Below are 27,238 nucleotides of genomic sequence, written 5' to 3'. Positions count from 1 at the left end.
CCTTTCTTTTGATTAGTGTTGGCATGGTATATCTTCTTCTATCCCTTTATATTTAATCTATGTGTCTTTATATTTAAAGTGGGTTTCTTATGGACAACATGTAGAGTCTTGTTTTTTTTTTTTTATTTACTCTGAGAGTCTGTTTTTTAAATGGTATATTTATTTATTTATTCTTTTTTAAAAAGAGATCACAAGTAGGCAGAGAGGCAGGCAGAGAGAGAGAGAGGAGGAAGCAGGCTCCCCACCGAGCAGAGAGCCCGATGTGGGGCTCGATCCCAGGACCCTGGGATCATGATCTGAGCTGAAGGCAGAGGCTTTAACCCACTGAGCCACCCAGGCACCCCTTAATGGTATATTTAAACCATTGATGTTTGAAGTAATAATTGATGTAGTTAAATTAATATTTACCATTATTGTTACTGTTTTCTATTTGTTCCTTTGTTGTTGGTTTTTTTTTGTTCCTATTTTTGTCTTCACTCTCAGCCTTTTATAGTTTTTGGTTTTGTTTTGTTTTGTTTTGTTAGTACAGTTGACACACAGTGTTACATTAATTTCAGTTGAACAACTTAGTGATTGACAAATGTATACATTATGCTATATTCACCACAAGTATAGCTCTTATAGTTTTAATTGACCATTTTATGATTCCATTTTGTCTTCTTGCTTAACATATCAATTATACTTTTTCTAAGAAAAAATTGTTTTAGTAGTTGCCCTAGAGTTTGCCCATATATATTCAAAAACTATGGACTGTTTCACGAATCTGCATGTCATCTTTGTGCAGCGGCCATGCTAATCTCTGTGTTGTTCCAGTTGTAGTACATGTGCTGATAAACTGAGCACTTAATGTGCTTTAGTTTTATCCTGAGGCACTTCTTAGCATTTCTTCCCCTTTAGTTGGGTATAATCAGTGTCTGCAGCAGACATCGGCCGGAGGCAGACACGAACCCTGAGTGCTGAAGGTTAGCTCAAGAGTCCGCACTCTTTTGAGAGTGGAAAATCCTCACAGTTTTTTCACTGACTGGTGTCTTCTATACCCTTGCTCCAGTGTCAGGGTGAAGCCCATGTGCCAGTACCCCAGGCCTCCATGGTTTTATCACTGCATGCTTTGAGGACTTTTTAAGAACTCCGACATCACCTCTCCTTCATCTTCAAAGCTGTCATTTTCTTTCTAGAGATGCAAAATACAAACAGGCCCCCTCTGTTGTAGAGGGCAGTATGATCACAGTTCTTAGGTTAATCTAGTAACTCTCTTGTTCTTTTTTATTTTTTTAAACAGATGTGATGTTTACTGGTACAGCAGATGGCCGGATTGTAAAACTTGAAAATGGTGAAATAGAGACCATCGCTCAGCTTGGTTCAGGCCCATGCAGTAAGTCAGTGACAGCAACCCCAATATATGTCTGTGGTCATTGAGAAAGGTGCTGAATGGCTGGGCGGAGCTAAATTTCCTTAGAAGTCAGGTTCACCCTTGCAGGTGAAGAGCCCCTGACCACGTGGCCAACAGAGCCTGACCTGAGTGTTACCTCCAGCTCTTCATTTGCCATGTGGTCCCTGGACCTTATGGTACCTGATTGTCACCATGCAGGTGCAGCTTGCCAGCTAGGCAGTGGCCCCAGCACCTGCCAGTTACTTTAGGGCCCCACACCTCCACCATTCCATAGTGGCGTTCCCCCTTGAGGTCACTTTGAGGAAGATTTATAGCCATGGTCAGAGTGCTGCTATGGAGAAGCAGTCGGCTCGGTCATCACTTGCACGCCGAAATGTTGTTCCTGCATTAGCTTCTCAGGAATTTCAGCAGTGTCTTTCAGAGTGAAAACACCTTTATGTCACTCAGGTTTGGGGAAATTAGACTAGAAGAATCTCACTGTTTAAAACCTGGTAGCCCACAGTTTTCTTAGTAGTTACCACTTTTTAATAGCTAGAATGCTTTTGTAAAAATGATGCATTTTCATTGTACAAAGGTACAAAGGAGAAAGTAAAAGTCAGCTTAGAGTCTTCACAGATATAACTACTAACATTTTAGTGCATAGCTTTTCAGGGCTCTTTCTGCTCGTGGGTACTCTGGTTTTGTGATGGAATCATACTCTACATTCATTTTTTTTTTTAATCTGCCTTTTCCACTCTGTATTTTGGCAGGAAGTGGCCCAATAGTAAGTATCCTGCAGTAAGGATTCCTGTAGTAAGCACCCCATGGAAAGCACCCTGCACTAAGCACCCTTCAGTAAGCACCCTTTGTAAAGCACCCCACAGAAAGCACCTTGCACTGAGCACGCCTGCAGTAAGCAGCTTACAGAAGCATCCCTGCATACGAAGCCTGGCAGTAAACACACCTGCAAGCCACAGGTTTAAAAAGAGTATAGATATTAATCTAAGGAATAAAATAGTATCTCTCCCTTTAAGCCAGGTGGAGGGAAAACTGCCAAGGCCCTGGACAGGCAGAATATTCAGGTCAGGCATTTGAGATTAAACTGACAATTAACTGAGGTCCTGGGGGGTAGTTCTAGAGTTGGGGCCTGGGTCCTGATGATGTCCCTGAGTTAATAACTGTTCAAGTCTCAGGATGCTGACATGAATGCAATTCTTGGATACCAATTGCTGTTGATTTGTTCAGATCCATATTCTCAGGTGGTCCCTCTGGATACACCAGACAATGTCATAAGTTCTGAGGGCCTGGGGAATAGCTCTGTTTCTAATGCCATATCCTTTTCTGTTCTGAACAGCAGGGTGTATATTTAGGAAGGGATGGGATAGGTACTCGGAGGCACAGGTACAATCTGGGACCAGCCACTGATTCCTATCCATTTGTTTCCCTAGAAACCCGAGATGATGAGCCTGTTTGTGGGAGGCCCCTGGGCATCCGGGCGGGGCCCAATGGAACCCTTTTTGTGGCTGATGCATATAAGGGACTATTTGAAGTAAATCCCTGGAAACGTACGTAGCAGTGCCTTATTTCCTTCTGGGATTATTTCAGATGTTTTAAACAATATGTGCATAAGTGGATTTAATAGAATTTGTTCAGTACAGTCTACTGGAGACTCTAATATTTTCTTATTCATTGAACAATCTTGGAAGTACTGCCTACACATATCAGCTATCAAGTAACAATACCCTAATTTCCTGTTTGTGTTTTAGCAACAGGGTCTATTCCACAAAATGTTAGTACTCCTATCTTTATTTTTCTGTGTCTCTGTCTTATCTTCCAGTTTGTTTTCTGTCTCTTTATTTGTTCTTCGTCCATTTCCTCCTCCCATTTTTCTCCCTGTATGTGCTTCAGCAGGGGAGTTTGTATGACGCAAGAATTTGTTATTGGGGGGTGGTGGTGCCTGAGGCTCTGCCGTTGGCTGGCTGTGCGACTATGCAGGTGCCTTAGCCTCTCTGTGCACAAGTTACTCATCCATGAAACAGGGCTAATGGTAGTGCCTGCCTTGTGAGATTGTGTGAGGGTTTAAATGAGATTATACATGGAGACAGTTTAGCACTCTATAAATGGTTACTCTCCTGTTTTTAAAGTTTACCACTGTCACCATTTCCGTATTTAAAACTGGATGAATAGGACATTTTGTATTTCTGTCAAGCAAACTGAAAGATAGTTGCCTTTCACCTAAGATTCTTAATAGATTTTTTAAATGTCATTTGGTCTTTTTTCTTTTTTTTTTTAAGATTCTATTTATTTATTTGACAGAGGGAATGACAATAAAAGAGGAACACAAGCAGGGGGAGTGGGAGAGGGAGAAGCAGGCTTCCCTTTGAGCAAGGAGCCCAGTGTGGGGCTCCATCCCAGGACCCTGGGATCATGACCTGAGCTGAAGCCAGTTGCTTAACCAACTGAGCCACCCAGGTGCCCCGAAATTCATTTGGTCTTGGTGAAAGGAAGAGGTCCTCATCCTTAGAGGAAGGGTTTTGCTGTTAATGAAGTCATTGTAAAAACATTCATCTCTAAGAGCTGAAAGAGAGGAAAACAGTGTTTTTTACTGGAAGAGGGAATAAATCTACTGGAGAAGATCATTTTTAGTTTTTCCTTTTAAATCAGGTAGGCTGATTGAGACTTTGAAATTATTGACATACAAGTTCTTAGAATGAAAACAGGTCTTCTCTTCCTCCCTCCTTTCCTTCCTTTTTTCCATTATTTTCTTTTTTCTTTCCTTCTTTGCCCCTCTCTCTTTCCCTCCCTCTCTTCTTTTCTTTCTTCCTACCTCAGGTGAAGTGAAATTGCTGATCTCCTCTGAGACAACCATTGAGGGGAGGAAAATGTCCTTTGTGAATGATCTTACAATAACTCAGGATGGGAGGAAGATTTATTTTACGGATTCTAGCAGCAAATGGCAAAGGCGAGATTACCTGCTTCTGGTTATGGAGGGAACGGAGGATGGGCGGTGAGTGTTCATTTCAGATCTTCTACTCGGTGAGATCATGTCAGGCAGGGTGACTTCGGCAGAGCTTATCTGTGGGAGTCATTGGAGTGTTTCTGAGAAGAATATTATAGCTTTAGAGATAGGACGTTCATGACTTCTGGAAACAGGTGATGGATGCAACAAAACAGAACAAGATGTCCTCACTTTCTCTTTGAAAAAATGTAATTAAAACAGGCCAGTCGATCTGAGCATGTGGTCTAAGCAGTCTGGGTGACACCTCCCAGACTGGCCTCCATTTTAGGTCATCCCTCCCAAGGAGGACTCCTTTGAGGCTGGAGCCATGGGGGCCCTCCCTGGTGGTGAGCCAGCTCCCGGCTCAGCGAGAGAACTGACTGAGGGGTTCTCTGGAAGAGGATGCCTGGGGTCTGCTCTGGATGGGAAGGCCCCCAGGGGCCAGCCTGGAGTCAGGTCTGGGCAGAGGGCCACCAGGGGGCCTTGTCACTACAGCATGAGGTGGATCCCTTCCACAGGCCCTCTGCCTGAGGCTCAGAGGGGAGCAAGGCTCCAAGGTGGCAGGGGCCACAGACTCTCCCACTTGAGCATTTGCTGTTGGTGCTCCACAGCCTACTAGAGTATGACACAGAGACCAAGGAAGTGAAGGTTTTACTGGACCAGTTGCGGTTCCCTAACGGAGTACAGCTTTCTCCCATGGAGGACTTTGTCCTGGTGGCGGAGACGACAATGGCAAGGATAAGAAGGTGCGTGCGGCCCCAGCCAAGCTTTGAGGGTGTGCTAGAGCTCGCTGTGGCCCAGCCTGGGTTGCAGGGAGGTATTGAGCTACATGATTGGAGATGGGGCAGGGCACCTTCTCCTTTGTGTGATAGTGGAAGCAGTAAAATTCAGGGGTGCCTTTTCTTTCTCCTCCATCTCAGCCTGCTTGAAACTTGCAGTCTGGGAGAGTCTCAATTTCATGCTGACCACACATCCTGGGTCCCTTTCCCTACTGGGTGGGCCGACTCCCTGCTGCTGCTTCTAGCTTTTCCCCAGGGTGGTGAGTGCCTTTTCACCATCTTGTGTTTTCCTTCATGGTGGACACGTTTACAATTATAAATCAATTTTGGTGTTTGACTAAAAGTTTTCCTTAAATTTGGGGGCCAGTGCTCACCATTTGCTTGGATGAATTTTTCAGATTCTACCTGTCAGGCCTGATGAAGGGAGGGGCTGATCTGTTCGTGGAGAACCTGCCTGGATTTCCAGACAACATCCGACCTAGCAGCTCTGGAGGTTACTGGGTCAGCATGGCAACCATTCGCTCCAACCCTGGGTTTTCTATGTTGGATTTCTTATCTGAGAGACCCTATATAAAAAGAATGATTTTTAAGGTAACTATGAAAACTATAATTCCAGAAAACAAAATGAAAATGCATCTAATTACAATCTTTTTTGACCTTGGGAGCTCAAAAAATTCTCATGCTGCTTATAATATATGGTACTTATAGTGACTTATATTTTAAATGTGAGTGAGCAGAGGGGAGGGCCAAAGGGAGGGAGAATGGGAGAGAGAGTCTTAAGCAGACGACTCCACACCCAGTGAGGAGATCCAGCCCTCATGCCTCTGAGATGATGAGCGATGACCCAACCTGAAATTGAGAGTCAAGCATCGGATGCTTAACCAGCTAAACCACCCAGGTGCCCCACTTTTAGTGACTTCTTTAAAACACATTTTATGCTTCAGACTGAAATGTAAGTTGAAACACTTGAACCCTTTGATGTTACCCTTCTGGTTTCCTTGTCTGGGTATTTTTACCATCACCCTCACCATCCTGTCCTGTCAATCACACCTGCCCCTTTGTGATAGCTGTTTCAGGCCTTCTCCCCACTCCATAGACCCTGCAACTTGGCCTTCAAGTGGGGTGCCTGCAGACCACACTGCTGTTCCTCCTCAAAGGGTTTTCAGGCACACCTTCCTGTAGCCATACATGGAGACACACTTTCCTCAGATCCCATCCCACCCTGGTTCCTCCTGCCCCCTGAAGCCTTCCCATAAGTCATACTCCCCCATCCCCAGAGGATCCTGACCTTTGACTTCTTAGCACACCAAACTCTTTTTCATTACAAAAATAATCACGACCCTCACCAAGGGCCAGCCACAGACCCTTTAATGAAGCCTTTCCTCCAGTGACTTCCCTGAAATGTCCTCAGTGTAATTCCCTGTGTCTTACACTGTGGATGAGGAACTGGCTAATATTGGCGCTTCTGTCATGCAGAAGTCTTCATTTCCAACAAGCTCCATTTCACAGGCTGAATAGATGTTTGAAACTGAGATTGAATTTGAATATTGAATAGATATTAAAATAATTGTAACTTAAGGCCTTGGAAGGTACCACGCAGCAGTTACCGAGTCTGCACAGTGCGGGGCCCTATGCCTAGGCCCTGCTGAGGGGCTGTAGGCACCTGGACGCTGGTCTATGGCCTTTAGTTTTGTTGCAAGTTCTGTGGGTATTTTCCTCTTCTTTGCCTCGTTGGCTCCAGAGCCAGCACCTTTTCCCACTGTGAAAAGAAGGCAGAATGGTGAGGTAGGAGGAAGAATGGTGAAGTAGGAGGAAGGACAGGTTTTGGTTTTGGTTTTTGTTTTTTTGTTTTTTGTTTTTTGTTTTTGTTTTTTAAGAACAGGGGTTTTGAAGGCTAGGCCAGTTGTGGGACCCTGGCCAAATGACGTGATCTCTCTGCCTCAATTCCTCTGTCTTTCAAGTGGGAGGAGTAACAACATCATTCTATTTCATGAGGTACTGAAAAAATGTAATGGGGATATGCATATAATGCCTATAGCTGACTATCGTAGGTGTTCTCTTTCTGGTCCTGTCCATTTTCCCGCAGTGAAGTGGTGCTGGTGGTGTGTCTCTCCCCACCCCAGCCCCTGACAGAACACATGCTCCATCAGGGCAGGTGTTCTTCTGTTTCATTCGCTCCTTTGTCCCCAGCACCTAGAACATGACAGGTGCTCAGAAATTACTGTGGAAGTGATGTGTGCTCAGAGAGATGAGGCTACAAGTGTGAGAAGGAGCTGGAGCGGTGGCACATGTTCCCAGCACAGGAGAGCTCCACACCTTCCTGAAGTAGATCGAGAGCAGTGGGAGAGGACCATAGGCCTTGCAGACATGACAAAGTCTAGATCTTATCCTAACTTTTGTTGAAGTCATGGAGGATTTTTGTTTGTTTTTAGCTTTGAGATAGTATCAGACTTAGAAAATTGGCAAGAGGGTACAAAGAATTTCTTTCCCTGAACTGTTTGCAAGTAAGTTGCTGACCTGATGCCCTGTCATCATCAGGGTTTGGGGAGTTGCCCTTGTGGATTCTACCCAGGCTGAGGTGTGGCCTTCAGTTGCTATGTCTCTTTATTCTCCTTCGATCTGGAACAGCTCCTCAGTCTTGATCTTTTTGAGAATTACAGGTCAGTCATGTTGTAGAATGTTCCTCCGTGTGGGTCATCAGGCATTTCTCATGATTAGACTTAGGTTATATGTCTCTGGCAGGAAGACCACAGAACTTGTATTCTTAGTATGTCTTGTCTGGAGGCACATGATGTCAGCTTGTCCCATACTGGTGGTGGCAGTGCTGGCCATGTGATTCAGTGATGAATGCTGGCTTCTCCACTGTGAAGTCACTCTTTTTCCATTGGTAATTAATAGGTATTTTGTGGGGAGGTACTTTCTAAATAAGTAAGCATCAGGGTGATCTCATGGCTGCCTTTATTTTTCAGTGGTTTATAATCTCTTACTGCCATTATTTATTTTGAGGCTCAGATTGTCTGGCTGTGGCCAGTGGGAGCCCCCTCAGTGTGGCTCTTGATCTTTGCACATGTCCTTACTGTTTTTGGAGTGGTTCCTTGCTTTTTGGCACAACACGTTGTCCATGCCCCAACTCTGTAATCGACCACTTCTCCATGAACCTTGGTTCCTTTCACAGGGGATCTGGTGCTACATGTGCTCATGGCTTTTGGTGTGTCACTGCTCCTAGTCCCCCTCAACAGACAAAGCTGGGGAACATATGCGTGTGTATTCATACATAGATAAATACATTTTAACCCTTGAGCAACACGGGGGCTAGGGGCACTGGGCCCCAAGCAGTCAAAAATCTGCATATAACCTTTGACTCCCCAAAGACTAACTATTAACAACTACTGTTGATTAGAAGCCTCACCAGTAACAGTTGATTAACATGTAATTTGTAGTTATGTGTATTTTTACAATAAAGTAAGCTAGAGAAAGAATATTATTAACAAAATAATAAGGGAGAGAAAATACATGTATAGCATTGTATTTATCAAAAAAAAATGCATATAGGTAGACCTGCTGTGGTTCATACTGGTGGTGTTCAAGGTCAGCTGTGTATGTGGTGTACGTGTACATGTTTACACATGTGTTCATTTATTTGTCATCTGTTTATTTATATTGAAAACTGTAAGTAATGCTGGTATTTTGGCTTCTGGTCCCATACCACAGGATTTATTCTGGTTTTCTTCACTTCCATAATAGTACTTTTCTTCTGTAATAGTGAAACACCTGGATCCTATTATCCTTCATATCTGTTTGATCAGATTCCCAGGATGTCACCAGTCTGTGGCCATTTCCCCCATCACATGGCCCCTGTTAGGGCTCTGGCATCTACACTGGGCCTTCTCCCTCCTTCTGGCCATGTGAGGCGCCTGCCTTTCCCCTCAGGGGCTCTGATGCTTATACCAAGCTGTCCCCAGGTAAACACCCTCCTGACTCTGCCTGGGCTCTGCCAGCCTGTGCCAGGCCCTGCTTGGGCTCCAGTACCCTATTCCATGCTCCTGCCAACCCCCCAGTGTGGACTCTCCCTCACCCTGCTTGGACTGTCTCGTGGTCTGGGCCACTGTGGTTCCAGCCTCTGCACACACCTACCTTGCTGGGCCCTACAAGCTGCTCCCTGACTGACTTCTGCAGGAGAGGTGTGATGTAGTACGAGACAGTTTTAAAGAGACAACTGTAGCTGCTTCTTGGGGAGCAGCCTGTAGCATGGCTCCACAGGCTATGAAGAGCCTGGTGTGGAGGAGGCTACTGAGCCAGGAAGGGTGGTGGGGCAGGGCCTGGGGTGGGGATGGTACGTACAGAGCACGTGATAAGACCCTGTGGTGCCGGGCTTGCAGGGACTGAAGAGAAGGGAGGGCCGGGGTCAGCAGCTGGTGTCCAGGACCCTGTTTCCTTGGACAGGGTGTCTATCAAGTTTGAAGAGCTATTAGAAAGTCTGGGTGGAGAAGGGCCAGCCCCAGGGTTTGGAAATTGGGGTGGAGCTTTGAGAGCTTTCTGGGAAAATAACTTAATCCCAGGAGAGGGGATGACATGCCTTAGGGATAAGATGGAGAGAACAGAGAAGGAGGACCTGGCACTGAAGTGAGGTGGCATTTTAGGGGCCGTGGGAAGTCTTTTTGAAGTATTTGAAGCTATAATCAACTATGATTGCCCTACAACTTTCTAGAACACAGTTGACTTACATGGCTACTTGGACCTTTCCAATGACTAGGAGACATTATTCATTGGACATTTACAGTTGTTTGGCTGTTTACCCTTACATTAAAAGGTATACATCTGCCTATTAATTTTCACTCACTGGTCTTATGCAGTAGCATACTGTCATCATTTCCTCCCTCGTGTTCTGCTCTGCCAGAAATTGTGTTATCTCACGCTCTGGTTTCTCTACTTAAAACCCTTCAGTAGTCCCTTGTGGCCCTTCACCTGGCTGAGCCACAGGGCTCCTGGAAGGTGCTCTGCTCCTCGTGAACGTTATTGCTACACTGGCTTCAAGCAGAGCCACCAGGGCCTGGATGGCAGGGGCACATTTGTTTAACCTGTCCAGGTCTTTTCTCCAACATGAACCATTCTCAGATCTCCATCATTTGCACTTTGCACATATGAAATATTTTAAGCCCAGTCTGAGGGTGTGGCATTTATTCTGGTTAGGCTGTGCTGGTTTTAACCTGGCATTCTGGGGTCCATGTCAGCATGGGCTTAGCTTCAGTACTGTGTCTTCCTCGGATGTGAGGAGCCATGAACCCTTCTCTCAGTTCACCCAGGTCATCTGGAGTGGCACCTGCATCGGGTCTGGTGCGTACTGTGGCGAGGGCTGTTGGAAAGCTACCATCCTGGTGCCAGGCCAGCCTTGCCTCTGGATGCAGGTGACGGGAGGCTCCTTGGCCTGCTCTGCATGGGGGCAGATGTGGAGGAGGTCTGCGGGGCGACAGGCCCTGTGCCAGGGGCAAGGGAGCTGGGTTAACCTGCCTCTGCTTTATGTAGCTTCCCTGTCATTAGAAGAGCTGGGCCCTTACAGGATGGTGTGGGGCTGTGGCATTTGTGAAAAACAAAATTCAGCTGAATACCTTTCAGCTTATTGGCCTTGTTCAGTGACTCATGAGTCAGAGACCATCCAATACAGGTGGAAAGCTGGGAGGAGCAGTACAAAATGCAAGACTTTTATAGGCAGGAGGGAGAGGGAGCAAGGAGGTTACACTGGACAAAAAACCAGGTTGGTTATCACCAGGCTACTTTCCTTTAGGGGATGGCAGGCAGATTACCTCACATCTGGTACTGTTCAGTTGATTCCTGATTGACTGGTTTAAGATTCCATTTCTAGGACAACCCAAACTGTAAATAAGGTAGGTCTCAACTTGGTGACTTGGGGCTGAGCGTAACTGACTCCATTTTGAGCCTGCGGTCTTGTTTTTAGTAGGCTGGATCTGCTCACACCACCCTCTTGGTCAGAAGTTAACCTCTCCTCACACTGTGCTTCCCTCCCAGCTGTTTAGTCAGGAGACTGTGATGAAGTTTGTACCACGGTACAGCCTTGTTCTAGAACTCAGCGACAGCGGGGCCTTCCGGAGAAGCTTGCATGATCCCAACGGGCAGGTGGCCTCCTACATCAGCGAAGTGCACGAGCACAACGGCCACCTATACCTGGGCTCCTTCAGGGCCCCCTTCCTCTGCAGACTCAGCCTCCAGTCTGTTTAGCAGCCTTGACTGTGGCTGTGCCAGGAGTCCTCACACTGGGCACCACCACTGGTCCAGGAGATCCTGTGCACACAGCCCTTTCTTCCTGCACCTGCCGGTCCTTGGACATGGACATTGGAAGTGGACAGTGAGACCCTGTGGATGTCTGGGCCCCTGTGGGATACCCCTCACCTGGGTTTCACATTGCAGCTGGAGGGAAGCATAACATGCCACAGGGAAGATAAATTCATGTTAAACCATTTTCTCTTTAAAAACCTTTCTAAGTACAGTGATTCTCTAGGACTTATAGTAGGCCTCAGGGTTTGGTGGATAGAGCAGTAGATGAGATGTCCAGGGATCTTGTTTTCACTACAGCTGTCCTGCCAGCCTTAGTACCTTTACTATAAGATGCTATAATACCTGTCTTTGGGGGTGGGGCACAGGAAGGGCAAGGAGAGCTATAGCTTGCCCCTCCAGCCTACTTCAGTTCAGCCCCACTCTGAACCACAGGGTTTTCAAGACTCCTGAGTCCCCATCAATCATTTAAAGACAAGGACCTGACAAGGATAGAGGCATGTTGATCCCAGCAGCTCAGAATGGACCTACTGGACTTTGTGAATAATCTCCCACATCGATGGAATGATCCAGCAGTTGGATACCACAGGGCAGGATCTAGGGGAGTCCTGTTGACACCCCTTTGTTCCTTACCTATAGACCAATAGATGACTAGTGCACGTGTTAATATCATTTGCTGGAGTGTCACAAGCCCGAAATTGCTATATATCCTGACAAGTATGTACAAACTGGTCCTAATTTTGTCACGGGGACCTGTATAATAATGATAATTAAATTGACTTTTCTGCTCATTAGCCTTTTCTGATGGTGTTGCCTGGGAGTTTCTTCTCTAATATCATTAGGTTGGCGAATGGAGTTTGATTCCGTTGCGGGCTGATAGGAGGATCCTTTTGGCCAGGACCTTGCTTAGGGACAAGCAGTCCATCTGGCTTGCTCAGTGTCCCTCACAGGGAAGCTGCCTCCGGCCATCACCTCCCGGTGGTGCTTCACTCTGGGCAAGTTGATATTACACTGTGTTCCTATTTCCAGCCCACAGAATGGGGCTGATACCTGCTCCTTTCTGTCCTGGCTGTTTGTGAGAATACATGAGACACTGTGTCTCTGGAATCATTTTTAGTCACTTGAAAAGGAAATATTTTAAATAGGCAATGATAACTGTGGTAAAACCTGAACTGCTTGTGCGGTGTTACACTGGCTGGCAACAACCCGTCTGCTCCCTCTCCCGACCGTGGCCCCCCTCCCCTGCACTGGCTTGGCCTCATTATAGGGGAAAGAGTCAGGATCTGAAGGTTGGCTAGTCTGTTGTGTTGTGTGCTCAGGGTTGGCTTTAAGTGCAGCAACAATGGGACAGAGCCTGAGACCGGCTTCAGTCCAACCGGTGTGACCCAGAATTTGTTAGGTGAACGACTCAATGTTATTTATGTTACTTTAGGGGAAAGAAAATTGCATATAGATTATGAAATACTTTTTAATAGTTGATGGTGCATCCCATATATCAGCTGTATAGAAATAAGGTAAAAAGTGATCATTCTGCCATAAAAAACATAAAAAAACAATTTAAATGTATGGAACATATAAAAGCTGACTTCTTGATTGAGAACAGAGGGCTTTGCTTTTTAGTCCTTGCTTTTCACCAAGGTAAAGAAGCTGGTAAATTGCTTTTCACAGTTTTTAGCAAAGGAGTCTTGATTTTGACTTAGATGTTGATTTTCTGTCTCAACGTGTCACTTCCTGTGTTTTATCTGGTAATTTGCCATGCTGAGGTACAAAATATAGCCTCATTAGGTTTAAATATGTGGTATGGTTTTGTTGTAAACTTAAAGCAGATTTGCCCTAATGTGAATTACTAACATGCTTTTAAAATTAAATCAAGTGATTCATTCATTGTGTGCTTCTTTATTATCTACTACAAAACCTCCAGTGGGACTCAGATACTACCTTTAATAGGACAGAAGCCCTGTTTTTTGATTTTTATCATCAACATGCATTTGCAGAGTGGTCTTTAGTTTATAAAGTGCTTTTGTGAACACTGACATTTTACCGATGGAAAGAGATAATAGTCATTTTTTAGGGGGAACTGAGGCTTGGGGGGTGGTGGTTGGAGAGGACTTGCCCAGACTCACTGGGCACACTGCTGAGTCAGGACCCATGGTCTGACTTCGGGATCTGCTGGGACAGCTGGGAGATGAGGCAGGATGGTGTTCCCAGGACCCAGCTCTCTGGTGGTCACCTCCGGGCCCAGGGGCTAGACGTTGGCTACACATCAAAGTCCTCTGGAATTCCCAGTCTTCCAGAGTGGCCTAGCATCATCATAGTTTCAAGCTTCACAGGTGGTCCCCATGGCAATGGTGGAGCACTCCTCTTTGCCAGGGCCCACCTGTACCCTGGAGAGGGGCGGGCCTGGGTGGACACCTGGAGCAGGGTCAGTAGAGCTGAATCCTTGAGAATCTCTGTATAGCTAGTGAGGAGGTGTCAGGCATGGCCAGGGAAAACTAGAACACTCAGGGCAAGACTGTTAGAATTTTGACTGGTTTTGCTCAGTTTTTGAGACTTGAACAATGAGTATTTTTTCTCTTCGGATCCTAATTCTGGTATGTCTTAGAATCCTGGGTACTTAACTTTACATTTTCTCAGTGAGAATAACATCGAAGATGTCCCAGCTTCCCTCTGTGTCAAAGTCATTCCCTCTGAGTCAGAGTAAAGCTCTAAGTTTAAAAGAGCAGTTAAAATTGAGTCGGCAATAAGACCAGTTATTAATAAGACCATGCCTGCTACCCTACGGTAAGTTACACCATCTCCATGTGGGTGTTCTGTGTCATCTGTTTGAATCCTACCAAATGGCTCACTGGCCAGTTCGTTCCCAGGTTGGGCTTTGGTGTGCTCGGTCTAGAGAGAAGTCTTTCATGGGGTGGGGTGGGGGAGCAGAGTTACATTGCTAGAACAAACCTCACGCCCATAGGACCTGCTCTGCAGGCAGCTGTAGCAGTAGTAGTAGTAGCTGTAGCACCAGTAGTGTGGTTGGCAGAGGTGTCTCTGTGGAGGACCAAGGCACGTGAGCTGTTGGCTTCCACAAATCAGAGCAGCCTCACGCTGGCTCACTGACAGACCCTTTCCTTCTGGTGCCACCATGTCCAGTCTAAGAGTTAATTAAAATCAAGTATTGTCTTCTGTGAAGTATAGAACATAAAGCATATTGGGAATAATAAAATAGCTGATGTATTGTAGAGTTCAAGTCACCTAGAGTTCAGACCCTAAGGTCCCCATGTAGAGAAAGTTTGCAGAAGCCTGAGATTTGGGGACCTACAGTCAGCTGGCTTCTGTAGGAGCTGGTTTGCCTTAGTTCTTAGGCTTCTCTTTATAGGAAGAGATTTTGAATACTTGGCCCCAAATGATGTTTTGAAAATTGTGGGCATAGGTTAATGTTGACACCTGAGAATTTTGGGATTCAGATTTGAGGCTTCCTTCTCTGTCCCAGAGGGATGGTCAGCCCTGGCTTCTGGCTAGGCAGAAGGGGGGGGCGGCGTTCAAATGCAGCTGGGCTCAGAGCAGAGGTCCTATGAGGCTACTCTCCCCCACACCTGTGTGTGCATTCTCATGTCTGACCATGAGACCACGTGAGGCCAGGTGGGCCCCTAGCCCTGGAGGCCTAAGTAATGATTTTCAGGAAAGGCCTGGCCTTCCTGTGCTCTGGACCATATTTAAATGTTAATGAAGACCGACTGGGAGTTCACATGGGTTCCTCCCTTCATTTGCTGCATCATCCTGCCCCTTCAGCTGTGCCCCGAGGCCCATCGGACTCTGAAGCTCCAACACCGGTGTTCCTGCCAACTTGTTTATGTATGCATGAGGTCAACAGTGCTGGTGAACTCATTTATCTTGATGAAAGGATGGCCTTCAGAATCATCAAATAAATTAAATGTCTTGTGGCATAGTTGCCACCACTGTCCCTGAATTAAATAAATGACCACAAGGAGGTGAGCCAGCAAAAATGAATTAGGATTTGGAAATAAAAGCTCTCTCCTCACTGAAGGAAGCCAGAGAGTAATTCATTTTTGGTTGTACACACTGATCAAGTTTACAGCTGCATACTAAATTGTCATACGTCTTTAATGCAGATTTTGTTTCCTATGAATGATCAAGTCCATATTTTTTAAAGATTTATTTAGAAGGAAAAGAGCAGGGGAGGAAGGGCAGAGACAGAAGTAGAGGGAGAGATGGATTCTCAAGCAGACTCCTGGCTGAACATGGAGTCCTACCTGGGGCTCCATCTCACGACCCTGAGATCATGACCTGAGCTGAAATCAAGAGTTGGAGGCTTAACTGACTGAGCCACCCGGGCACCCCAAGTCTGTCTATATATATAGACAGACTTGATGATATACATATATATATATATTTTTTTTTTTAAGGCAACAGTGTATTGTATATTTTGTACTAATCTATAGTTTGAAGAGGACTGGAGAGGAAGAAATTCAAAGTGAGAGGCTCTGCATTCCAACCCAGGCCTGCTGGAGCAGGGTTGCGGGGGGCCTGTCTTCTCTGAGTGAAGCCCATCTCTGTCCATGAGCTCCTGGGCATGTCTGCGGCCTGGCCTTGCACTGCTTCGTGTCAGCTGGAGCCCTGTATTTGAGGACGCCAGCACCTACTGCTCCCTCCCCAGCACAGTGTGTCCACCCCTAACCCAGGCTCCCCTCTCCTGAGGGGCCATGGGGGGTGGTCCCAGAACTCTGCCCGCCCAGGTACAGCTGAGCACATCCTGAGCCTCCAAGGCAGTGGAAGGAACTTGGGTGTATGACTCCTGGTCAGAAGAAAGCCCAGCTGGAGCGTCAGTGCCCTCCAACATGGGGTGCTACTCGTTATGCCAGTTCATGATGTGGACACAGGCTGGCCTGTTTCTAGCTGTTCTGGTCTTCAGTATATTTTAGCTAGCAGTGAAAGGCTGGAAAAGGCTCCAACGGGCTTTATGGAAATCACTTAGACTCATAAGACCACTCAGTGAGGGGTATCCCTCACACTGCTCACCTCACCTTCCTGACTTCCTTTAACAGGGAAAAAGCAATAGCTGTTGCTTTAAGATGGTCAGTTCTTTATTCATATTTATTCATAACTTTATTCATGCACAAAAGGTCAAGATGCACAATAGCTGACTTGTCCCCCTGCCCAGTGCTATAACCGTTAATTTGGTCAAAGGGATGGATCTCTGCGCTTTCATTGCTGAATGTGGGACCACCAGGTAATCAGGTGAGAGGGGATGGGAGGGAGCTCACTCAGGGGTCCAGAACCTGAATAATTACCACCAGAGCATCGGTGAAATTAGGGTTAGAAGAAAATGCAAAATACATAATCCCAGCTACTCTGTGCTGAGCCCAGGGGCACTCCCATTTCTGCTCACTGGTGAGGGACTACTTTGGAAGGTCCGAGGGCCTGTGACAGCCAGGGCCGGGCTGTGACCTAGCGCAGTACAGAGCATGAGTGCAGTGTGGCTGAGAGGCGGAAGTCAGTGACAGTGGAGAATGGACACCTCGAACTTCTGGAGCCAGGGGATGACCCAAACTTCTGAGTAGCAGCTGAAAGTCTGCAACAAAGAAGGGCACGCTGAGACCCCCTGTCGCAGAGGCCACCCTCCCAAAACTCTCCACAGCGGTTAGGTTCCCTGTGCTGCTGCTGTGGGCTGTGCATGCATGCCTCTTCCTTATGACGTTCTCCCCCTGCCCTATGTTTCTATTTAGAGAAATTTCATATCTGCAGAGAAGTTGAGAGGTTTAAGAATATATGCTTTTCACTTTCTTTTGCAAATTAGATTGTCATGTTTGCTCTCTCCTGAATGTGTATGTGTGTATATGATTTCTGAACTGTCTGAAAGCACCTTTTGTTCTAACCTCCCTGGCCCCAAGCCCAAGGTGTCGATTTCCTGGAGCTGTGCCCCTCAGGATGGGTGGTTGGACGTGTGCTCTTGGGAGCCCTCTCTGTGTTCCCCCGGGTCTGTGCGTACTGCAGGGATGCTGGGAGTGAGATTTGGAAACTTGCAAGCAGAGATGTTTCCCAAAGCCCTGGGGAACGGGTGAGGGCTGGGACATCAGTGAGTGGGTGTGAGGAAGTGAGACCCCTTCGTTTTACCCTTTTTAAGGTATGGTTGGTCTGGAAGTCACAGTTGTCTAGAATAGGGTGCTGGATCTTCTTGCAAGAAGTTCTGCCAATCTTCATGTCAAGCATATACTTCAGGCCCTTCACGATCTAAGGGGAAAAAGGGTCAGGTGGGTATTACTCGGTCCAGGACAGAAGGGTGGCTGCTCCTCCATCAGCAGGAGGAGGCATGGAGAAGGGGGAAGGATGCCAACATATGCCCTCTTAAAGGGGCTGGGGGTGTGAAGGCCTGTCTGGGACTCACTAGAGAACTCTGGGAGGGAAGCTGCTGCTTGGACCCAGGCCCCTCTCTGCCTTTGTTGTTTCTGTTCACGGTGCCCGTTCTCATCCCCAGAAGAGACTGAGGCTCTGAGTCTGTCCTAGAACATTTCCTTCCTGCCCAGAGCTCTCCATCAGTGGGGACGGCCCCTGTGCCTCACCTCCATGCCCAACACCCACCTGTGGCCAGTGCTGACCCGCCCTGAGTGCCAACAGTAGTGGCTTGTTTTTTCCCCCAGTTTGAAAATAAAGCTTTTCCACTTGCATGTGGCAGCAACCTGGTTCATTCTCACTGTGGTCTCTCAATAAAGCCTCAGCTCCTCCAAGGCCCAGGTGGAATAAAGTCATCCCAATGTCACTGAGGGATAACTTCCCATTCACCTCCTCCCACAGGCCCTTGAGCACTGGCAGGCGCACCAGGAACTTGTTCCGTTCCGCAGGAGTTGAGAATCTGGCTCAGGAAGATCCCACAGTCCCTGGGGCTGAGCCCCTGGGGAGGTAACACTTTCCGATGGGAAATTGGCTTTTAAAGCCCACCCCACACCAGCTTGCCTTTCTGCCACATGCTTTCTAATCATAAAAATATGCTGCTCTTAAAGAATCTGTGATTTTTGAAAAGAATAAAGATTGTAAGAATTTCCAATAATCCTATTACACAGGAGAAACCGTTATCAGTATGCCTAAAAACTGTTGGTGTTAGAGTGGGACCCCCTCGCCCTCTTTCCCTGGGGTTTGGACAATGGACAATGGCAAGAGGTCCCTTGGGGCTGTGGTGCAGACAATGGGGCAAGGTGGGGTGAGCCAGGGCGGGGGCTCTGATGGGTTAGTGGTTCCTGCAGGCCGGCGTTCTGCTTCTCCCCCACTGACAGCCTTCAGCACGCCCATCTGTGGGGGCCTGTTCCACCTCTGACCTCCTGGGTTCCACTCCAGATGTACTGTGAGCCCCAGCCTGATGGCTCCACCCAGGAGAAGCTTGCTTTCACAAGAGGCGGCTCAGGGCCTTCTTGGTGTGCCCAGGGTGCCTCTGGCTCTGGCTGCTCATGGGCTGTTTGTGGCTGCCACTCTCAGCCTCCTGGCCTGGGTCTGGGTTCCAGAAGGGCACTAGGCAGGTCGGTAAGACAGGAGCCACTGCAGCCTGGCCTCTTAGGGGTGTCCCCGACCCTCACCTGGACCAGGGCTCTGCTGATGTGAGACTCCTTGAACAAGAAGATGTCATTTGTACAGTTGTTGAACCTTTCAGCGCTGTGTCTGGCTGCTTGCAGGACTCCTGGGTCGTGGGGGTTTATTTTTTTTGGAAATCCTGGCTTCCCATCTGGGTTAAGGGTCTGGGAACAAAAATCTGAAACAGAGACACACAGAACCAGACAAAAGAATTGCTATGACCAGGGTCCTTGGGCCCAGGGTCGCACCTCACATCTTATTTCTGCCATCTGCTCCCCGTGTGGCCCTGGCTGTCTACCTACCCCTCAGCCAGCCACCCCACTCCCCACAGTGCATTATTGTGTGCCCCACGATTGCTCCCTCCTCAGAGCTGAGGACTAAGCCTGAGGGGTGGCACCGTGAGGTATGAAATGTCCCAGCCTGCTGTGCCTGCCCACACAGTCTTTTGCAGAACCCAGAGTCGTTGCTAACATGTGTTAAAGAAACCCTGAATGTGTCTTCAGGTGGCGGAGCCTCCGGATAGGACGCAGCCCCAGGGCTTAGAAGAAGGTGCCCAGTTGGCCTTTGAGGACACTGTCATCTGGATCCAGCCCCTCCATTTGTCCCCAACGAGTGGACCACGGAGAAGTGCCCAGAGGCCCATCCTGCCTTCTCCCGTGTGAGGACATGGCTGCTGTCCTCTCCCTCAGTGATTCTTGTCAGAGTCCGCCCAGCGTCCAGGCTCTGGGTTGGCCCATGTGGGGGCCGCCCCCTGGCACCTGGCTCCTGGCAGCAGCATAGCACCTGATGCTCCTCATGTGCTGCCTCCTGCCATGCCCATCTGGGTGCAAGTCCAAGGACAGGGGTCAGGCCCGTGCGACTTTATCCCACACAGCTCCATTGCAGGGCTGGCATGTGGTGGAGGGAGGGATGATTGGCTTTCTTGCATCCTTCCATGCTCTTCCAATATTCCAAGAAGGCCCATACTTGGATAAAAGATGGGGTAAGGAACATGAGGGTCTTCTACCCTAGCACATGGGTCCCCCAGTGTCTGACAGAACCAGGGACCCCCATACCCGCCCATCTCCTCTCCACATCTTCTGTCGCAGGCCCCACAGAAGCAGAGCCTGGCCACACCCCGAGGGCCCTCACCGAAGAAGGACCTGACTTCATTCCTCCAACCAGCCCACTCCGCGGCCCTTCTGGAGCCCTCCTTATCTGCCAAGTACTGGACATACAGACGCTTATGTTCACTGGAGCCCACGTTCCATAAATAAACAGGCATGACAAACATCAGCGCAGCAGGTGAAGCGAGGGGGGAGCTGTGTGGGGGTCTGTCCACAGCACATGTAGGACCAGGCTGTGCTATTTGCCCCAATCTGGAGCTGGGGGCCTGGAAGACAGAGGGGTCTGAGGGCTGAGGGCCCCAGCATGGCCGAAGCAAGGAGGGCTTGTGGGGAAGGGCTGAGAGGCAAGGCTGGGCCCGCCATGGGTGTGTGCTTATTGGGGTTACAAATTTCGGATTTTATTATGAAGAAAACAGGGCTGTAAAAAACCCCACAGGCTCTGTATGGCTACAAGTGAATGTGCCTTTTCTGGTTGGTGGCTCATGGTTAATTTAAGTTTCTGTCAATTTCTACAGTGGATAACTGATGTCTAAAAATAAGAAAAATTTGGGGTACCTGGGTGGCTTAGTCAGACATGTGACTTCAGCTCAGGTCATGATCTCACGGTCCTGGGATCGAGTTCGTGTTGGGCTCTGCACTCAGTGGGGAACCTGCTTCTCCCTTTCCTCTGCCCCTCCCCTGCTTGTGTTTTCTCTCTGTCAAATAAACAAATAAAATCTTTAAAAAATAACAGCTTTGGGGGAAAATGAGAGGAGGGAGAAGGGAAAGAGGGTTTTTAGATTTGTAAACTGCTTCTCTTTTGGAAGATACTCTCCTAGATTTCCCTGAAATGTTAACATGCCAGAGATGACTCAGAGCTGAGCTGTTTTCGTTCATTAATTAAATTTAACAGTGTGAAGTTCGGCAGCTCAGTGGCATGGCCCCGTTTCAGGGGCTCAGTAGCCACATGGGGTCATGGTGGTGGATGCAGAGAGGGACACCGTGTCCTTTCAGAAGACCCCACGGGACTGCACTGCCCTGAGACTTCACTCTGCTTCCCTCTGCTGTGATCTTGGGACCACCTGTGGCTCAGACATCTATGTTCAGCCTGGGGAGACTGTGTTTAGCAGGAGGCAGAGGTGCCGAGGCAGCAGGAAGTGGAGACTTGGGGAGTGTGGGTAGTGGCAGTGGTAACCAAGCTTCCGGGCTGAGCATATATAAAGTGGAAAGACTGGTGCTGACCTGTGCCCACTCCACCCCACCCCACCCCCTCCACTCCTGAGAGACAAGCTCCAGCTTAGACCCGAGACATCCGAGTATATTTGGGTAGTAGAAAATAATGGTGGAAGGCATGAAAGCCCTGGGGGGAGTCAAGATACCATCTGGTTCCCCGGTGAAGAAATCTCAACTTTAGGGGAGGAAGCTGGCAGCATAAATTCAACAGAGCATGGGAGCTTTAACAAAAGCTGCACTGGGATGTCCCACTGGGGACAAGAAGTCCCCCACCCATGGGGACTGACAGAAGGGGGCTGAGGGAACTACCCCCTACCTTATATGGGGTTCAGGTTATGGGGCCAGTGAACTGGCTGGGCTGGTGAACCGCCTAGCAGGATGGTGCCTTGTATGCTGTGCACCTGCTATGGGCTCTTGTGTACGTGAGAGCCCTGCTTAATGTGAGCACCAGGACAGTTTGGGGGGCAACTGGCTGGGTGGTCTGCCCTCCCCGATGTGGGGTATAGCAGAAGGAGCACTGAGAGTAGGCAGAGAAGACACGAGTCTATGTGTGTTCTGGGACCCTGGAAGGGGGCATCCCATTGTCAGCACTGCCTGACCAAGCAGGGCCCCACCTGGCCAATGGGTCTCCCCTAGCTGGTTTCTTGGGCCCAAAGCTGAAACATCAAGATGAAGCTCATGATTCCTCTGCAAGGCTCCCTAAGCTTTAGCAGCCCCATGTATCTGGCTCTCTGTCCCTGATGAAAACAGCATACCGCCGGTACCTTGCCCAACACAGGGTCATGGCCATCTGCCGGTCTGAGTTCTGTCCACAACCAGCACTGGGATTCTCCTTTGCTAGAATCCAGCCCTCCTAAGACAGTCTTTGCTAAAAGTCTCCAAAGATGGAAACAAGGAAAGCTGCTTGTATTCTGCTGGCACTATTGAGTGCCAGCAGCTGGGCTGGTCAGGCTGGGTCAGGCCCTGGAACCTGCATTTCCCCAAGCCACCCCCATAGCTGTGACTCAGGTGGTGATGCTGGGGGGGGGGCTCCTGGGCTCTGCGCACAGACACCCTAAGTTGTGGGGGGGCGGGCCGAGGGCTGCTTCCCCGACACCCATGCTCATGCACCACACGAAATCCAGTGTGATTTGTACTTTAAACCAAAAGCCATTTGGGCAAACAACTGCAGGCTTCATTTCTGCTCCTCACTGTAGTTCTAGACGGCAGAGAAAGAAAGAAGCTACTTTTGCGCAAGGGATGGAACCTCCAGTGTATTCTGGCCATCAGAGCTTAGGGCCCCCCCTTTCCCTACTGTGGATCAACATAGCTTCTATGTTTTGCTTTGTATAAATTGCTTTTTGTGATTATAAGCTTGCCTATTTTGGGTAGGTAATTTGAAAAATACAGAAAAGTATAACAACAGAAACAAAAAGTTATCACTCTTACTATCTCAAATTAAAAGTCACTCTTAGTAACCAGTGTTGATTTTTTTTTAAATAAAATGTATCCAATGTAATTTAGCTTGCAGGGAACAGGATTATAAATGAAGTGAAAGAGTGAGCCTGTGCGGCTCAGTCGGTTAAGCATTTGACTCTTAGTTTCAGCTCAGGTCATGATCTCGGGGTCCGGAGATCGAGCCCCAAGTTGGGCTCCACGCTGAGGGGGTTCTGTTTGAGATTCTCTCCCTCTCCCTCGGCCCCTGCCCCCACTCACTCTTTCATTCTCGGAAAAAAAAAAATGTGAAGTGAAAGTAGGTGAGGCTGAGCCTCAGATGTGTGTCCTTTTGGAACACATGATGTCAGTTCCTAAGTGGTTCAGTAATGTTACAAAAAGTTTAGGGAAAATACTGAAGTTGGTTTATTTTTATCTAACTACATGTTTTCCTAAAATATAGGCTTTAAGTCAGGAAAGCTTCATCAGTGCAGTTGTCTAAACAAACAATAAAAGCTCCATTTTTAATTAAAAAAGAGTTGAAAGTCAAATCTATTTTTAGGATTCTTCAAGAGAAATCAGCAGGGAAAGGCTTCTCATGGAGAATAAACATCCCAAAGAGGAGCTCTGCCTCAGGGAAGAATGGAGGCCACCAAGCGAGTACTGAGCAGATGGTGACAGTGCAGGCTGGGTGGCCTGGGGCCCGGGCCAGGGGGTCAGTCCCTTCCCCATGAAAGGGGGCCTGAACTGTCCTCAGAGATGGGATATCTGGGGTGTGTGCTGTGCAGCCAAAGTCTGGGGAGGAGGAGAGTTAAAGCTGTCCCTCCCTTGTCACCACTCTGCAGGCAGCATGTGGGTCCCTATTCTACAGGGGAGAGACTGAGGCCCCAGGGGAGTGCAGGGTAGGGTTAAACCAGGCTCAACTAATTATAAAGCCCTGTAATGAGAAGATGAGCCACTGCAAGCTTGGCTGGGGGGCTGGGGGTAGAATGTGACACGACAGCCCTGTGGAGCTTCCCAGGAGAAAGTTATCTCTTAACAGGTTGAGAAAGGACTTTTGGATTTCAACAGAATATAAAAGTGTTGAGGACACTGATGTGACAATTTCTTAAGTCCTGAAAGGCTTAGGGAGGGAAGATGCCACAGGGCTCTGCATTTAGGTCAGTGCACTTTAATGTCTGGACATGGGGAGGTCACATGCCCAGAGGACAGCAGCATCAGGGGCCCTGTCACCCCCACAAGAAGGCACTGGAATCTGTTCTCCAAGGAGGGAACGGAAAGGCTATGGGAGCTGTGGGAGCAGAGTTGGGGTAGGCTGAGTTCCTGTCTCTGTCCAACCACCAGACAGAGGGACCTCCAAGTCCCTCTTTCTGAGGCCCTTGCTGGGGCCCTCATCTGTCAAATGAAGGAAGCACCAGAAGAGATTGCTTCAGAGGGGTGTGGGGAGTGGGGTGGGTAGGCTACTGGTGTGGCAGAGACTCGGAACCAGGATGTGGACAGGTGGCTGCCAAGCACCCCAGGCCCAGTGAGAATGCCTTCTGCGTGCCGGAGCAGTCAGGCCTCTCCAAGGCCCAGGGGGACTGAAGTTCTTTACCCATCTCCTGGATGATGACCCTGAGGATTAGGGAGGCTGCAGATTCCACAGCTACAAAGTTTGGGGAATCTGTAGTACCCTGCTCTCTGCATGTGCGTGTGGGCTCTGGACTTGCAAGCTGGTGCTCAGTGATAGAGAGCAGGTCTGACAGGGGAGGCCTGCTGCTCCGATGGAGCAGGTGGCTCCCTTTTGGGCGTGGACTGGAGAGGATTTGGTCCAACAGTGAGCCGTGGCAGAGGGAGGCAGCCCTGCCCGTGAGAGGACACTAACAGTCGTCCAGTGCCACCTGTCTCGGAATTCCCCATGCAGTCCTGTTCCCGTCCCTGCTCTGTTCCGTGAAGAAATGGAGGCAAGGGGAAGGAACTTGGCAAAACAGTTGACAATGACCGTCAATTATTAAACTGCCATGCAGTTAGGATGGCAGGCTCCACATCTCTCCAGGAGACCCTTCACTAAAGAGTGTGAAGGAGTGTGCTTCTCTGTTCTGAACATTCGGTTTCTTCCCCTGACTTGTGCCCCTGGGATGGGTACTAAGTGGGGGGGAGGGGCAGAGAAAGACAGTGGTATCCTGAGAGGAGGCCTCAGCATGGGAGCTAAGAATGAAGGTTGGGGAGAAAGAAGAGGTGGGTGTCCTGTCCCTGAGGTCCCCACGTGCAGCACTCACCCAAGACAGTCCAGGGGACGGAAGCAAGTGTCACCATGAGGGCATGTGATCCCTCCACCAGTTGGGAGGTAAAAGAACATGGGGTGGGGGCCCTCTAAGTCTCCACCAGCAACCACAGCCTATGATTCCAGTGAGGGTAGGGCATGGCCTGCTCCTCTGTGCTCTATTAAGGACGGGTGCTCAAAGGCTATGTAACTTGGGCAAGTAACCTAATCTCCTTGTGCCTCAGTTTCTGGAGCACAGCAGCAGCGCCCTCCCTCCCCTTCTCCACTGTGCTGGCCTGGCAGGAAGTGTCTGATCCTTAGGCTCCAAATGGTGGGCGGTGGGGGGGGGTGGGTGGGCAAGTCACAGGACAGCAGCCAGCAGACAGGAAGCACAGACATCAGATAAAAACTGCTTAACTACCAAGGGGCATCCCAGAGCTTGGTCCTCCTGGAGGGGCCCCAGGGAAGTCTCCCTTGGGTAGACATTCTCAGTCCTCGCTGAGACCGCAGGGCAGGGGATGACAGAGGACGCTTCTCTTGCCCCTAGGCAGGCCCCAGACCCCCTATCCCTGAACCCCGCAAGGGCAGCTGCTGCCTGGAGGGGAGCCGCCTGCCCCTGCCGAGGCGCCGTCCCTGGGGCTGGCAAGCCAGCAATGAGCCAAGTTGGGGACCCAGGCAGGAAGCTCAGGACGCGTTCCGCCGCCGTCGGACCTCGCCTTGGGGAGCGGCCAGAGCTCCAGAGCCCCGCATGAAGCGGCCCAGGGAACACCTTGCTCTTACCTCGAAAATGATCCCCGGTGGTGCTCAAGACCAGGCAGCAGAAGGCGAGCAGCCCAACCGGCCGCATGGCTGCCTGCGCGGAGGGCAGCGCGCGCTGGGGGAGCGGGGGCCCTGCCAACGGTAGTGCTAGGGAGCCGAGAGGGGCCCCGCCCCGCAAACCGCCCCTGGCCGGGATGGGGGCCGCCTGCCTCGGGTGGGGGCGGCGCGGGGAGGGGGTGGGCGGTGATGGTTTCTTGCTGAATCATTTAGACCAGAAGCTCCTCACCTGCACATGTATGGGCTACAAAGTAAACCGCTTCCTTTATAGAGTTTCCAAACAGCGATTATTTGCAAGGGGAGGAGAAAGAGAAACGAGAGCTGTGAGAAAACAAAACCTCTGCGAGTGTCTACCCTTGAAATATGCATGGAAGAGACATCGCATTTAAAAAGTTAGCGGGGGCGCCTGTGTGGCTCAATCAGTTAAGAGTCTGCCTTGAGCTCAGGTAATGATCCCCTGGTCTTGGGACGAGCCTGCCCTGGGCTCCCTGCCGGTGGGAGTCTTCTTCTCCCTCCCCTTCTGCTTCCCACCCTGCCCAGCTACCCCCCTGCGTGTGCTCTCTCTATCTTGCTCACTCTCTCATAAACAAACAAATAAAATCTTAAAAAGAAATCAGGGGTTTCGAAAACGGAATCATCTGGGTTTCCTTCTCCAAAGGACATGCTTCTCAGCCCCAGGATTCCAGCTTCCAGCGTTCTGAGTGGCCCCCTGCAGGAGACTCTCCTCTGCTGGTGTGAGTGGGCATCCTCTCTTAGAAAGTGGGGAGGAAAATGGGGTGTAGACTGAAATTTCAGAGAATGGACATCGCCAGGAAACATCCTCCTTCTGGGTGATTTCTGCATCTGGAAACTGGCAGACAGCAGTGTTTGCTGGTTAAATGTTTGATCACTGCCCAGCTTTGGCTCCACACTGGCAAAGGTGAAGGAAGAACAGAGGTTTTCCAGAACAGAAGGTGACCCAGGGGTTTGCTTGTTTCCCTTTACATGCCCAACCCAGTAGTTAGAGTGGGATCTCTGGAGCACATGGCTTGAATTTGTTTGAATTTGGCTCTGCCTTTTAACACCTGGGTGACCTTGGATGAGGGATGGCCTCTCTGTGCCTCAGTTTCCCCTGGTGATTGTGGTGGGGGCTTGGGGACTTCCTCAGTGTAAATGTTCGGGGCTGGGATAGAAGACATTGTATGGTCTTAGCTGCAGGGCACCCCCTCCCCGACTTTAGGACTACCCTGGCAGTAGAAAGGAGATGGCTGAGCCTTTTCCAGATGGGTCCTGCTGCGGCATACCTGCTTTCGGGTAGGGAGATCTGGGTTTGTGTGACTCAGACAAGCCCAAGCTGGTGCCTCAGGGCAAGGCACAAGGGGCCCTGTTAAATGAGAAAGTGCCACAGCAGGAAGGAGCGATTCTACAGCAGCATGGTTTCAGGGTTCTCTGGGGGAAGAGTGTGCATGTGTA

The 27,238-nt window shown here is 49.1% G+C and overlaps 2 protein-coding genes across 4 annotated transcripts in view; one reads left to right on the top strand and one right to left on the bottom strand.

Moving 5' to 3' along the window:
* APMAP (adipocyte plasma membrane associated protein) overlaps positions 1-27,238 on the top strand; it is a 149,926-nt gene that overhangs the window by 31,488 nt on the left and 91,200 nt on the right. The window contains exons 4-9 of one of the 3 annotated variants that reach the window (XM_080814559.1): positions 1,280-1,372; positions 2,818-2,934; positions 4,202-4,376; positions 4,979-5,113; positions 5,545-5,737; positions 20,086-20,824. In XM_080814559.1, the coding sequence (XP_080670685.1) occupies positions 1,280-1,372; positions 2,818-2,934; positions 4,202-4,376; positions 4,979-5,113; positions 5,545-5,737; positions 20,086-20,253 (881 nt within the window). In that variant the 3' untranslated portion in view covers positions 20,254-20,824. Of the gene's footprint in view, positions 1-1,279; positions 1,373-2,817; positions 2,935-4,201; positions 4,377-4,978; positions 5,114-5,544; positions 5,738-11,170; positions 13,319-20,085; positions 20,825-27,238 lie in introns of those variants that run through there. The other 2 variants (XM_080814558.1, XM_080814560.1) reach the window with 2 other exon arrangements.
* Positions 16,504-26,027, bottom strand: CST7 (cystatin F). The gene is made up of 4 exons (XM_080814561.1): positions 25,751-26,027; positions 19,003-19,175; positions 17,552-17,668; positions 16,504-17,009 (listed from the first exon to the last, which is right to left on the bottom strand). The coding sequence occupies exons 1-4, from the start codon at positions 25,815-25,817 to the stop codon at positions 16,932-16,934; spliced, it is 435 nt and encodes a 144-aa protein (XP_080670687.1). The 5' UTR covers positions 25,818-26,027; the 3' UTR covers positions 16,504-16,931.

The sequence above is a fragment of the Martes martes genome (assembly GCF_963455335.1).
Source record: "Martes martes genome assembly, chromosome: 9".
Classification (NCBI taxonomy): domain Eukaryota; kingdom Metazoa; phylum Chordata; class Mammalia; order Carnivora; family Mustelidae; genus Martes; species Martes martes.
The sequence above is the reverse complement of the archived record's forward strand: the minus strand, read 5'-3'. Positions and strand labels throughout refer to the sequence as shown.

Coding starts and splice junctions, on each gene's coding strand:
- CST7 (XM_080814561.1), bottom strand. CDS start 25,817: ATGCGGCCGGTTGGGCTGCTCGCCTTCTGCTGCCTGGTCTTGAGCACC. Junction 19,176..25,750: donor CACCGGGGATCATTTTCGAG/GTAAGAGCAAGG, acceptor TCTCTGTTTCAG/ATTTTTGTTCCCAGACCCTT. Junction 17,669..19,002: donor TCAGCAGAGCCCTGGTCCAG/GTGAGGGTCGGG, acceptor TTTTCCCCTTAG/ATCGTGAAGGGCCTGAAGTA.